General features: G+C 45.0%; 1 protein-coding gene across 2 annotated transcripts in view; it reads left to right on the forward strand.

Annotated features, from left to right (window-relative positions):
* The window catches only part of plekhh1 (pleckstrin homology domain containing, family H (with MyTH4 domain) member 1), a 29,860-nt gene that overhangs the window by 15,685 nt on the left and 1,304 nt on the right, over positions 1 to 12,871 (forward strand). For both annotated transcript variants that reach the window (XM_034576047.1, XM_034576049.1), the window contains exons 10-28: positions 1,176 to 1,267; positions 1,375 to 1,522; positions 2,181 to 2,317; positions 2,881 to 2,991; positions 3,244 to 3,330; positions 3,691 to 3,849; positions 5,502 to 5,582; positions 5,715 to 5,894; positions 5,984 to 6,095; positions 6,944 to 7,056; positions 8,127 to 8,303; positions 8,725 to 8,822; positions 8,912 to 9,089; positions 9,839 to 9,994; positions 10,413 to 10,510; positions 10,750 to 10,891; positions 11,014 to 11,156; positions 11,300 to 11,429; positions 12,048 to 12,131. In XM_034576047.1, the coding sequence (XP_034431938.1) occupies positions 1,176 to 1,267; positions 1,375 to 1,522; positions 2,181 to 2,317; positions 2,881 to 2,991; positions 3,244 to 3,330; positions 3,691 to 3,849; positions 5,502 to 5,582; positions 5,715 to 5,894; positions 5,984 to 6,095; positions 6,944 to 7,056; positions 8,127 to 8,303; positions 8,725 to 8,822; positions 8,912 to 9,089; positions 9,839 to 9,994; positions 10,413 to 10,510; positions 10,750 to 10,891; positions 11,014 to 11,156; positions 11,300 to 11,429; positions 12,048 to 12,131 (2,426 nt within the window). The remainder of the gene's footprint in view (positions 1 to 1,175; positions 1,268 to 1,374; positions 1,523 to 2,180; positions 2,318 to 2,880; positions 2,992 to 3,243; positions 3,331 to 3,690; positions 3,850 to 5,501; positions 5,583 to 5,714; positions 5,895 to 5,983; positions 6,096 to 6,943; positions 7,057 to 8,126; positions 8,304 to 8,724; positions 8,823 to 8,911; positions 9,090 to 9,838; positions 9,995 to 10,412; positions 10,511 to 10,749; positions 10,892 to 11,013; positions 11,157 to 11,299; positions 11,430 to 12,047; positions 12,132 to 12,871) is intronic.

Here is a 12,871-nt window from a genome sequence, read left to right on the forward strand (position 1 = left end):
GTGGGAGATGAGTCAGTGCTGTGAAGCAACATGTCATTCAGCTGATGCTTAAGCTGCTGTGGGGGGGCGAGTGTGGTCGGCGTGGATCTGTCATTCCTGCCTTTTGATGTCACTTCCTCTGGCTCGAGGCCCCACACACCTGTGCAGATGTGAGCTATTTGCAGAGCTGAAGAAGAAAATGGGAGGGCGGAGGTTTCAGACGCTGCTTTTTAATCAGCCACAATGAAAGGATGAGGTCTGGGTGTAATTACCGCCGCGCTCTCGGTCCCGACATCATCCATTTTGTCAGGCTGCAGACAGCGAGGGTTGACAGCTCCCTGACGATTGAATTTCCAGGTTCTGCCAGGTACACGGAGCCGGCTGCCAAAAGGCTGATGTGGATGAAGTTATAGCTTGTTCAGCTTAAACAGCTTCCTCTCATGTTTGGGCCTCGAGGTGCGTCGGGCTCAAAGCACAAACTGTAAATACCACAGACGAGTTGTACTTTGATTTTTTTTTTCCACCATCAGTTACTTCAAAAGCTTTTGTGCTGTTTCAAATACGCATGTAATAAAATGCACCTTTGTTCAGTTCCACATGCAGCTGCAGCCTGATCTGTGTGACGATAGACTGTAAATAAAGATGGATGACGCGTCTGCACCTTCTTTCACTGAGCAAAAAAGAAACCTAGATTATCCTGGATACGTCAAACGTGACATTTCACCCAGTTTTTAAACCATGAAATAACAAATTAAAACCAAACTGACCAGAAAAAAATAACATCTGAACAAACACCAGAGACATAAGAACTACCTCAAATGACAGAAACCCTGTTTGGAAGAATGTACTTGGCGTTTACTTTGACTCTTTATTTGGTCCATGTTCCGTCCACTAACATGGAGAAGGTGGGGTTTATAACCTATACTGCAGCCTTCCACCAGGGGAGCTGTCATGTCACTTTATATACTGGTTATAACCAGCGGATTACTTAACTGATATAAGTGAACTTTACATTTCAGGAATGGCAAATTCAGCCTCTTCCTGTGTCACTGTTGCACAACGTAGCGTTTAGCATTTTACAGTAAATACCACTTGTGGCCACAGTGGCCGCTGTTTAGCGATACTTACATCGCTTTAAGCAGTAAGCTGTGCAATGCTCTTAATTTTGAATAACTGTTTTCCTGTTTATGTTGCAGGGTCCAACTTACCCCAGTATCCAGCGGCAGGTCCGTTCACCCAGTTGATCTATAAGAATATTAATGTTCCAGTCTACACCACACTGAAAGGGGTGAGTGAAATGTTCTTTCTTACTGAGGGTTGATTGTGAGACCAGATCTGTGCTTGTCAGACCTATCAGTTTGTGTTTTACCATGCTCCTTCACTTGCATGTTCCAGAAAGCCACTCAGATCAGCAGTGTACCTCTACCGGATGACGACTCCGGGTCAGAGGACGACAGCAGCTCTCTGGCCAGTTTACGGACGTCCATTCTGAGCCCAGAGAGGAAGGGCAGCGTCCCCGGCAGCCCACGTGCCGTCAAGAGAGGTGACGATCGCAGATTCAATGCAGTCAGCGTTATAAAAAACGCGTGCCTCTAAAACGCCAACCTTCCAAGAACTTGTCTTTTGTCAGTGCTTGTCGACAAGAGAAGTTTTAGATCTAGGAATTCAATAAAAACTATTTTTGAACACTTTCACTCAACAAAACTGCAGTCTAGTCTGACAGCAGAACATAGACTCGTGATAATAATTAGCAAGTAAACCATTCTGCCCCCAAATGTATCACACAGACACAGAGAAATTCAGCACAAGTACTACTTTCTTTCTACTCAGCACAACAGTATGCAGTTACCAGATGCTGCACTGTGAGCATGGGAAGTACCAGGACACACTGGAAATGATTAATTGGAGAAAAAGTAGATGATGCAGTTCAAGGGAATGTGAAGTACACACGGTAACCTTCAGTGACTGCAGATATTCAACTCTGAAACTCACATACAGTAACTGCTGGAATGCATTGAACATCACACACCGTTGTGTAAGAGGCTGGATTTTCAATTTACGAGCCTTCTGTCTTCTACCGCCTGTTGCGTGCTGGCTCTCAATCAAGATGTGTATAATTTATTTCCTGTGCTTTTTCTTCCCCCTCAGCCTCATCCAGCACTTTTTCCTTTTTGTAATATAATAATCTTCTCTTCACGAAGGCGTGTCCATGTCCTCCATAAGCTCAGAGAGCGACTACGCCATTCCCCCTGATGCCTACTCCCTGGACAGTGATTACTCAGAACCAGAACACAAAGTCCAGCGGACCTCGTCCTACTCCTGTGAAAGCACCGGGCCTGTGAGTACTGACGAAGCACATCGCCGGGAAAATCTAAGATGAAACACTGGAGATGGTCAAACAACAGTTTTTATGTTGAATATTACATATAGATTTACTTGTTTCTATGAGTAACATATAGATATATATATATATATATTACTCATAGGTGCTTTAATGCTATGGCATATGATGCTTTTTCAGTTTTCCGTTGTGCTGCACCAAATTACACACACTCGTAAATATCAGTCCCCCTTTTTTTTTTATCAAGATCCATTAATTATCCCCCGTGAAAATGTTGAATAACGTCATATCTCACAATGTTAAAGAAAGTGAAATTCCTGGATCTGCCCCCTGATCCTGATCTGCACCTACATTCAATTGAATGGGTTCTTACCTGAATTCAAAAAGCATATATTTAAACTCCTGTCACCTTCCTCTGAGAATGGCCTCCTCAGCTGCTGTAGTTGCAAGACCGTAGTTGTTCAACGCATCACACTTTACATTAGAATAAATGTTTTGCTACATTTAGTTTGAGCTGAAGCCGCCCTGGTAAAATGTGTCTGTGCCTTGTGTGTCTGTAGGAGATGCTGGAGAAGTCTGGCTACCTGCTGAAGATGGGCAGTCAGGTGAAAGCCTGGAAGCGTCGCTGGTTCATCCTCAGGAATGGGGAGATCCTCTACTACAAATCTCCTGTGAGTGTTTCTGCTGTGAGCCGGCCTGCCTGCCTCCTTCTAAGGTTTTACTGTCTGCACAGAAAACATTGCAGGAATATTTCCTCCACTCGGCCTGTGGGTCAAATCAAGTATCATCACTAGAACCACGTTAACGCCTGGTCACCAGCTACCCACCATGCACCTTAATGCGCCTCTCTTCACTGCGGTTGTACTTTCTGTTGAGATTTTGGACAGAAATTAAACCTTTTTTGTGCGTCAATGTGTTTTCAGAGTGACGTGATCAGGAAACCTCAGGGTCAGATCGAACTCAACTCATTCTGCAGTATAGTCCGTGGAGAAGGTGCACAGACATTTCAAGTAAGTGGAAATTAAACTGTATCTTGTTCTCAATTTATCCTACAAGCTCTGCAAAGAATTGAAATGGTAGTTCAATATTTACAGATCTACAATTTGAAAAAGAGTGTGGTATTATAGAAACTGGTCAAAGACAGCTGTGAGTGCACATGCACCAGCAGACTTATTACAGCGCTGTATCACTGCAGAGCTTTACTGCTGCATACCAGAGGAGCAGCTTAAGATGACATCAGGTGTAGCATTGGACTGGAATGTTTTCCTGGCTCTCTGGAAGCTGATTCTGATCTCCTCTGACATCATGATGCTATCTCAGTCAGCCTGGCTTAGTATTTTTCCCATAATTCTGCCTTTTCGTCTCATCAGTTGATTACGGAGAAGAAGACCTTCTATCTGACCGCGGACTCACCCAACATCCTGGAGGAGTGGATCAGGGTCCTGCAGAACATACTCAAGGTCCAGGCCAGCAGCCCAGTTACCGTGGAGACCACGACCAAGCCCACCTCGAGAGGTTGGCTCACAAAGGTCAGGACCCAGAATGTGACATTTAAACTTCTTCAAATCTCTATGGGATAGTTTGACATTTCTGTAAATTAACTTATTTGCTTCATTACCGACTTGAATCAGAACAACAGTTGTGTCTATTCAGCTAAATGTGCAGGTAGAGACAGGAGCAGTTTTTAATACTTTGTTTTTGTGCAAATTTAAATAAACTAGATGTTAATTGGGGAACTTTAGAGGTAGATGTTGTTTCCTTTGAATAGAACCAGGCAGGTTTCTGTCCCTAGTTTCTAGTCTTTATTCTAACACGAACTAATTTAAGCTACTGGCTATATCTTCATATTCTAACTTATTAAAGTATTTCTTTGTAATATTAAATGTTAATGATTTTATTATTATTATTATTTTTATTATTATTATTATTAGTAGTAGTAGTAGTAGTACTGCAACAAACAGTTTCACTATTGAGTAATCGGGTGATTGTTTTACTGGTAATTGATTGGGTCTATAATGATACGTTAATATAAGATAAATTAATAATACAAGTTGACATCTTAAAATTGGTTGTTTGTTGAAAGATTGTTCAGTTTAATGGCCACGAAAAAAAATAGTGAGAGACTTATACAGTAAAAATTAAACCCGATCAATTTAAAATGTCTTAGGTCCATGTTTACCCCCTGGGGTTCAGGTCAGCCACGCTCTCTCCCTGAAGAAGATGCCAGAAATAGCTCATTTTCAGGCCTATCGTCCTCTTTCAGACAGACATGGAAGTGCCTGTCACTGCGGTGGGGGGGAAGGGTGGGGTTGACAGAGCGCTCTTGAGGCAGATTCTTTAAAACCATTTTCGCATTGGGACACGGCGATAAGAGCCGAGCTGCTGGAATTCCACCGAGCTCTGTCTCTTTGTCTGTCGGTGAAGTTAAGACACTTAAACAGTTGACAGGTGTGTGTGATGGGTCTCTGACAGATGACTGACGGCCTTAAGCAGAGAAGATGGAGCCTGCGTCCTCTCGCCGACCCCCCCCCCACAATCCTCTTCCTGCGAGTCATCTTTGATCTGCTGGTTATGACGCGAGCTCGGTTCGGACAGAGGCTGTTGTTCCTCTCGGCACAGTTAACCCCAGTGACCCCATTAGACAGATACACAGCTGGTTTCATGGTGAAGGCGTCCCACTCTGTTTGTTTTAATTTACAAAAACTCTAAAAGAAATCCCTATTAGAAAGTGATGTGTAATTATCATCTGCAGTTCCTGATTAACGACGTGGAGCTGAAAGCAGCAGAGGAATCCGAGGTGCGTGGTCGGACTGTTTTCATTCGACAGGAATCACTTGTTTCTGTTCTTTGGAAGGAGAACAGCTCCAGTTTGGATTTTTAAACTGTTGCTGAAGTCACCGAAATGGCTTTTTAAATGATTTGCACACGCACGGCGCCCGCCCTCTACACTCCTGGGACATCTGCTGGTCAGATGCAGAAATCAGAAATTCCCTGACTAACATCTGTCGAGCTGTTTAAATAAAAAAAAACTTTCTGGTCGGAGTTTCAACGAGCGCACACGCACAAGAGAAGAAGAAGAAGAAGAAGAAAAAACATCTCATATTACTACTGTCTTGAAAAATAGCCAGATAGTCTTGGAAAGCTTTTCTCATTCGTGTGTCTGCTGTTCTGTCTGTTTCAGGTCAAACACGGGCACTCGAAGCTGGTGTGGTGTTCTCTGGTTGGAAAATTCTTCTACTACTATCGCAACCAGGAGGACAAGGTTCGCAAAACACGTCTTTAATTTGTATAGTTGTTATCGAGACTTATTTAAAAAAAGGATTTGTACGTACATGCTCTGTAGCGGTTGGTTTACTCAAATTGATATTTACAGACTTTGTCTTTCCCGTTTCAGTTGCCTCTGGGTCAGCTGCAGATGCGCGAGGCGTCGGTGCAGGAGGTGGATCGCTCCTGTGATTCAGACGAGGATTATGAAGCAGGTAGCCGGGGTTTCCTCTCCTCCCACTGCACCTTAGTGGTCCAGCCCAGAGAGCAGAGTCCCACGTATCTGCTGATCGGCACCAAGCAGGAGAAGGTACAGGAGCAGAAAACTTTAATCTTTAATAAATGCCTCGTTGTTCTTTTCAGGTCTGTACGTTAACGTGAATGTTTTACTCTACGCAGGACACGTGGTTGTATCACTTGACTGTAGCTGCCGGCAGCAGTGCAAACTTCAAGGTGGGCACGGAGTACGAGCAGCTGATTGGTAAACTCCTCGATGCAGAGGGAGACCCAGGTGAGAAACCGTTATTCTACAGTTAACATGATTCACCAGTATTCTAGCATCAGTACGTCATCACTGATTTGTTAGTAATATTTGGGCAATTTGGTTTTGAGCTGACAGGAGATCAGTGGAAACAAAGGTCTCCATCTGGGCTCAAAACAGTTACATCATCAGCATCTTAGTGTTGGTGATGTTTCTAACCTGCCACAGACACGTAAACTTTAACGATAAGTGTAGATGTGCTGTAAACAAAAACATGTGATTCCTGTATTTATACGTCATGTCCGTCTGACTCGGACAATCTCCAGCTGCGTCCTTCAAATGTGGACGGGAAACTTTTTCTGTCTGAAAACATCCTTCTCTCCTTATTTAGTAAATTAGAAGAACCAGTCAAACGGATGTTGTCCAGGCTGCAGAAAGCTTCTGTTTGTTAATATGATTATTTTATTTTATTAAAATCCAGAGCAATTCACACGTGTCCTATTTTTTAAACTGCCCGAAGCAGACGTTGAAAATAACAATTCATCGATACGTGTAGAAGATCAACATGAAGCTGATGAACATTTGATCTGAGTTTGAACACTTATATTTTTAACACACTGAGACAAGATGGATGAACCTTTATGAGTGGATATGAATCTCCTCGGTAGCTTGCTCTGTGTTATTGGATCCACAGAGTTTGACAGTGTTAATCCACTCTGCAGACACTGTTTACGGCTGCACCACTGCTGTGTGTGAACTTCTGTCAGCTGTTGAGTCATTAGACCTTTGAAACTCAATCTTTATGTTTGTCTGTGTGCGCATGTGTTTGTGTGGGTTTAAATGTGTGTGTGTGTGTATGTGTGTCCTCCTTTTCCCAGAATCTTTCTTGTGGAGGAGCGAGGCCTTGAGCTTTTGTAAGGAGGGTCTGCGCTCGCCTCTCACCACCCTGCCCTCTGAAGCTCTGCAGACAGAAGCTCTCAAGCTTTTCAAGGTCAGCCACTCCACCGCTCAGCCTCGTTTCCCTCTCTCACTCTCTTTTGTTCCATCCCACTTACTTTCAACTCTCCTCTTGCTTTCATCCTCATTACTAAATCCCTCTCTCACTCTCACTGCGAGGGGCTGTGCAAAACGTCATCCCGCCTCCTCCAGTTTGTCCCGACCACAGCCACCACCCCCACAACCCCCCTCCTTTATCCGCCTCCACTCGTGGATGCGCTCCGTGGCCCTCTTCTTCTTCTTCTTCTTCTTTTTCTTCTTCTTCTTTTTCTTCTTCTTCTTCTTCTTCTCCCTCCTCCTCTAAACCAGATCAAAAGCTCAAGGACGGGGGCCCCGGCTCATTAAAAGTGTGGAAGAGAGATAATGGCCTTGATTATCTGCTCTGATTGAGGCTAACCTTTCTCCTGGTTTACAGCCTGTGTGAAAGGACCCCTCTTTGAAGAGGAGACATGGGAGGTCAGGGCCTTCAGAGGGTGACAGCCATGGATATGGAAGCTGCAGGATGGGGGCGGAGAAACGGGATCAGAGCTTGTAGAAAGACGGCAGATCCTTTTCTTTTTCTAGTCTGTGGCCACTGGTGCGCCCACCCAGAAGCCCCCACGCTGCCCGACTCACGCTTCACAGCCCGCTCGGCTACAGTAGGCCTGTAGGATTGAAGGGTGAATGGATCGGCTCTCAGTTTGAGGAGCCGGCCGTGAAAAACAGACCCGAACACATGAAAGAAAAAGCATGAATAGAGGTGACATGCGTCTCTGAGTTATTGGAGAATCTGACAGAGACGAACTGTTAAATTAGTTCTTTGTTTTCAAGCGTCACAGTGAATGAAAACAAAACAATGAAGTTCACATTTCTTTCTTCACACTGGAGGACTCACTGAACTCCATGATACTTTCTGTTTGTTCTGAATATCATCATCACTCAGTGTGTTTTTAATTCACTGACATTGTTCAGCTTCCTCTTCCTGGTGTTGGTTTGCCTCCACCTGCTGGTAGCTCAGTGAAGTACAGTTATCACACTGAAAAACTAAATAATACAATAATAACTTTCTTTTTCCTTCCTCTGCAGTCCTGTCAGCTCTTCATCAACGTGCTGGTTGAGTCTCCGTCTGTGGACTACCACACGTCGCTGGCCCAGAACACTCTGCAAGTGTGCCTGACCCACCCGGAGCTGCAGAACGAAATGTTCTGTCAGCTCATCAAGCAGACCAACGGCCGCACGCCACACAACTACTCCCTCACGCAGGTCAGACTGGTGCACGCTGAAGATGTTAGAGATACAGATGAAGGGAACATTTATATAGTTATTTTTATATGGGCCTTTAATTATTTGACAAATGAGATTACAAAATCCAGGTTGGTTAATGTGAAGGATTGAGTTTCTGCGATTATAATGAAAAAGCCAGTTCAGGCATGGTATTAACATCCATCAGCGCTAAGTACAGATGTGAACGCACTTTCTGATCACAAGTGGTCACATGAGACACATTCAGGAGGTGAACAGGTGTGAAGAGAAGAACTTATCACTGTCCACTCGGGATCGGACCTCTCAGGACGGAGGTTGATACCAGGTCTGAGTAGAGCCTCAGTTATCCTGTGATTTTAAGTGTTTCTCCTTTTACCTCCTCCTCCTCCTCCTGCTCCTCCTCCTCCTCCTCCTCCTGCAGTGCTGGCAGCTGTTGTCTCTGTGTGTGGCTCTGTTCCTCCCCCAACAACATTTCCTCTGGTACCTGAGACAGTACCTACAACGCAACGCTGACCCAAGGTGAACTAACAAACTCACTGAACCCTTTAACAGTTTACATTTATACTCCCTTATTCATACCCCTGCCGACATCTGTTTTCTCCACACAGGAGCGAGGTGGGGAAGTACGCAGTGTACTGCCAGAGGTCCGTGGAGCGAACCCTGCAGAACGGAGAGCGGGAGGCCAAACCTTCACGTATGGAGATCGTCTCCATCCTGCTGAGGAACCCCTACCACCATTCACTGCCGTTCAGCATCCCAGTGCACTTCACCAACAACACCTATCAGGTAGCTCGCAGCTGCAGACGTGTCCTGCTTGTTACTGTCTCACTTGGACGGATTCGGACACATCGTCACCCTCATCCCGTCTCGTCTTGTTGTGGACTAAACATCCAAAGTCTGAGGGCGAATCAGATGCTGCTAAACACGACATAGTGGTTAATAACACCAGGAGACATTATTTCACCGCTCTCATGGTGATGAGTGATACATCAGCTTATTTAAAAAACTATTCAACAAGTTGTAGAAGTTGAAAAGCTCGTCGTAGCACTGACTTTTAACTCACTCACATTGAGTAAGATGCAGATTCTCTTTGAATGGACGCTTCACTCGAGTCGAGTTATGTCCAGCACCATCTTGGTTCTTCTTTAAACCAGAAGTTACCGTACCTGGAGGATATTACCCTCATGGTTGAATGTTCGAAGTAGAATCATTTTCTCAGACTTCTATAGAAATCGACCTCTTTTCTCCACCACTGGAGTTGCCCTCTGCTGGTCATTCTATAGAATACGGGTTTCAGACACTTCTGCATTATCTCCACTAAACCTGGAGCCTACATCCATTTTTATATATAGTCAATGGTTCTGCACCATTCAGCCTATAATGAAATAAGGAAGAAACAGTTTGTGGATTCATAAACTAGTAGTGTTTTTTATACTGATGTTTATTAACCTGCTCTGTCCAAATCAAATAAATAGATCAAATAAAATACATCTCCTCTTCATCACGTGTGTCCTCTTGTTCTCGGTGTTCTGCAGGTGGTGGGATTTGACGGCTCCACCACAGTTGAAGAGTTCCTCAACACACTGAACCAGAGGATCGTCATGAGGAAGCCGCAGCTGTCGGGGTTCGCCCTCTTCACGGATGATCCTTCTGGCAAAGACCTGGAGCACTGCCTGCAGCCGTCTGCCAAGGTACCACTGAGGGTCGCTGAGCAGGAGTGGAGAAAGGAACCTCCACACTCCACTGGGGCTTTTCTGTGGATCCTCCAGCCAAAATCATTAGTCTCATGTTACCTAATAATCCAAAGAGGATCAGTAGGAAGTAGTTAGGGACTGTTTAGACAAATTGAGGCCGTCCAAACCCCGCTGTGACTTTCTGATTTTCAGATGAAGCCATATTCCAACATAAACTATTATTAAATTCCACTCAATAATAAAGTTGTGCTTCCACTTCGTTCTAATTATGGTCAGTGAAACTCCTCCAGCCCATCGGAGACACTGAGGCTCACACAGCACATCAGTCGTTCCCGGGCAGATCAGTGTCTTTGTGTTTATCCACCTGATGATTTCATACGTCCGACCTGAGACTGACTTTTATTCCTTCTGTCAGATCTGTGATGTCATTTCCAAGTGGGAACAGGCCCTGAAGGAGCTGCACCCTGGGAAAAACGAGGGGACTCGGATTGTTCGACTAACCTACAAGAGCAGGTAGGATTTCTATCGTCAGATCTGGGCTTTTAAAGGTGGAAACGGGTCCCAACTCACACACACTATCTTGGCATCTTTTATTATGTGGTTATAAACATCTGTTTTAGCGCAGAACACAGGCCACACAGTAAAAGCTGGCGATGTAATCTGTGTTCAGGGCTGTGATCAGATTCCTTCAATCCTCGAAATGAAGTGTTTGAAATTCCAGCTTCTCATTTTCTTTTCTTCTTCATGTGCAGGCTGTGTTTCAGAGCTCAGGTGAAAGGAGAGACGGAGCGAGAGCGCCTCCTGCTGGCGTATCAGGTGAACGACGAAGTTCAACAAGGCCACTTCCCTGTGAACAAAGAGCTGGCTCTGGAGGTGGCTGCCCTCATGGCTCAGGTCTGTAAACACAGATACAGATGTAGGTCTTGTTTTGATCTATAAAAACCTTGTCCACAGTGTTTTTAAAACCACCTTTCTGTTCCTCACCCCCTCTGCTCCTTCGTTTCCTCTGATTCCAGGTGGAACATGGTGACCTGGAGCGCCCCGCTGCCTCCTCTCCCTCCAGCTCTCCTCAGTCTAAATCTCAGCTGATCCTCCTGCAGGCCTTAGAGCGCTTCTACCCCAAACGCTACAAACAGGACTGCAGCTCAGAGCAGCTCAGGTAAAACACATGACACAACTTCCTGCCCTCACACACACGTTATACCTGGATGTATGAGATGGATCCATCTGCATGTACGTCAGACGGAGACGGAGCAGATTCAGATTCCATGTGGTGGATAAATGTCTCTTTCCTCCTCACAGAGACCTGACTGAGCGTCTGGCCACTAAGTGGTCTCTGCTACGTGGGTGCAGTGCATCCGAGTGTGTGAGGATTTACCTGACTGTGGCCCGGAAGTGGCCCCTGTTCGGAGCCAAACTCTTCAGTGCCAAGGTAAAGTGAATACAGTCGACTTCGCTCATTGTCGTTTGTGAATATGTGACTTTTACAAACCTAATGAAAATTTGTGCATTGGAGGGTCGATGTACAGATAGATAACTGGAAAAATGCATTTTGAACCATCCGTGACATCACTTATCATATGATATCTAATATGATGTTCTGATCAATGTAAACTTTAGATTGTTTCTCTTCATCCAACTATTTGCGGAGATATATTAGAAAGTCTGTTTTTCGGACCTCGACTTTTGACCGATTAGCTCTAAAAGTTCTCGTCCTGGTATGATCTACAGATTCTCTCCCATTTAATACGGTGATGGTGAAAAAACGGCCATGCATTGTTGAGTTATTTTGTCCACACACACACACACACACACACACACACACACACACAGACACACACACACACAGATAGCGGTGAAAACAATATGCTGCTGGTGTGGATTCAGACTCACAAGGATTTGCTCTGGATTAGAAAAAACACTTTTCATTTGTCTTGAACCTAAACGTCCACTGTTCTGCTTCTCGTGAGCTCAGAGTGGAACCACCAGGACTTTGTGTGTCTGCTGCTGCGACACGTGTAACACGAGCCTTTGTTTGGTCTGTCCACAGCCTGTCCCCCCCTCTCCTGTGGAGCAGAGCCAGGTGTGGCTGGCAGTCAATGAGGATGGACTGTGTGTGCTGGACTACACAATGGTGAGCATGAGACTGTGCACAGCAAACACCTCATCCACACCAACATGTCACATGTGGTCACATGTTGTCACATGACATACGAGGAAAGAAGAGTGTGTCCGTCCAATAATGTAATGATGCAATTTTGGTGGTCAAAGGTCAAAGGTCAAAGGTCACCTCGCAAAACGCTTTACTTGGTAAATGGACTGTATCTAAATTGGGTGTTTTCAGTCAACTGACTCAAAGTCTCATTCACACTCTTCTATACACTGAGGTTTTTCTATCACATACCACACAGCCATCAGGGGGTATTTAGGGTCCAGTGCCTTGCTCAAGGACACCTCGGCACGACTGGATGAGCCAGGAATCGGAGCCCACTTTCATTATTTAACCCCACAACTCAGAGGGCGAGGTTGTGACCCTATGTCCTGTAGCTTGACTGGTCGTGGGAGTCGTTCAACTGCAGGTCGAGAGCATTGTAGAATTTCGAAGATCTTGCCTTTTTATATTTACATTTGTTTTATTTTAAGGGTTCTAAAAGATTTATTTCAGCAGTTTTGCGGCTGCAGCGCTCGGCTGAAAGAGCCGCAGCTCTGAAGTGGGTTTTGTTGACCCGCTGGTCTGGAAGGATTTTGATTCTGTGGCGTTTCAAACACCAGAAATCCACAAGAAAATCAAACCGCCGGCCTCAGATGTGACGTTCCCGACTCTGACAGATAGAAGTTCCAAAGTGTAAACAATGTTAAAGTGAGCTCTGTAAT

The sequence above is a fragment of the Hippoglossus hippoglossus genome, chromosome 22 (genome assembly GCF_009819705.1).
Source record: "Hippoglossus hippoglossus isolate fHipHip1 chromosome 22, fHipHip1.pri, whole genome shotgun sequence".
NCBI classification, from domain to species: domain Eukaryota; kingdom Metazoa; phylum Chordata; class Actinopteri; order Pleuronectiformes; family Pleuronectidae; genus Hippoglossus; species Hippoglossus hippoglossus.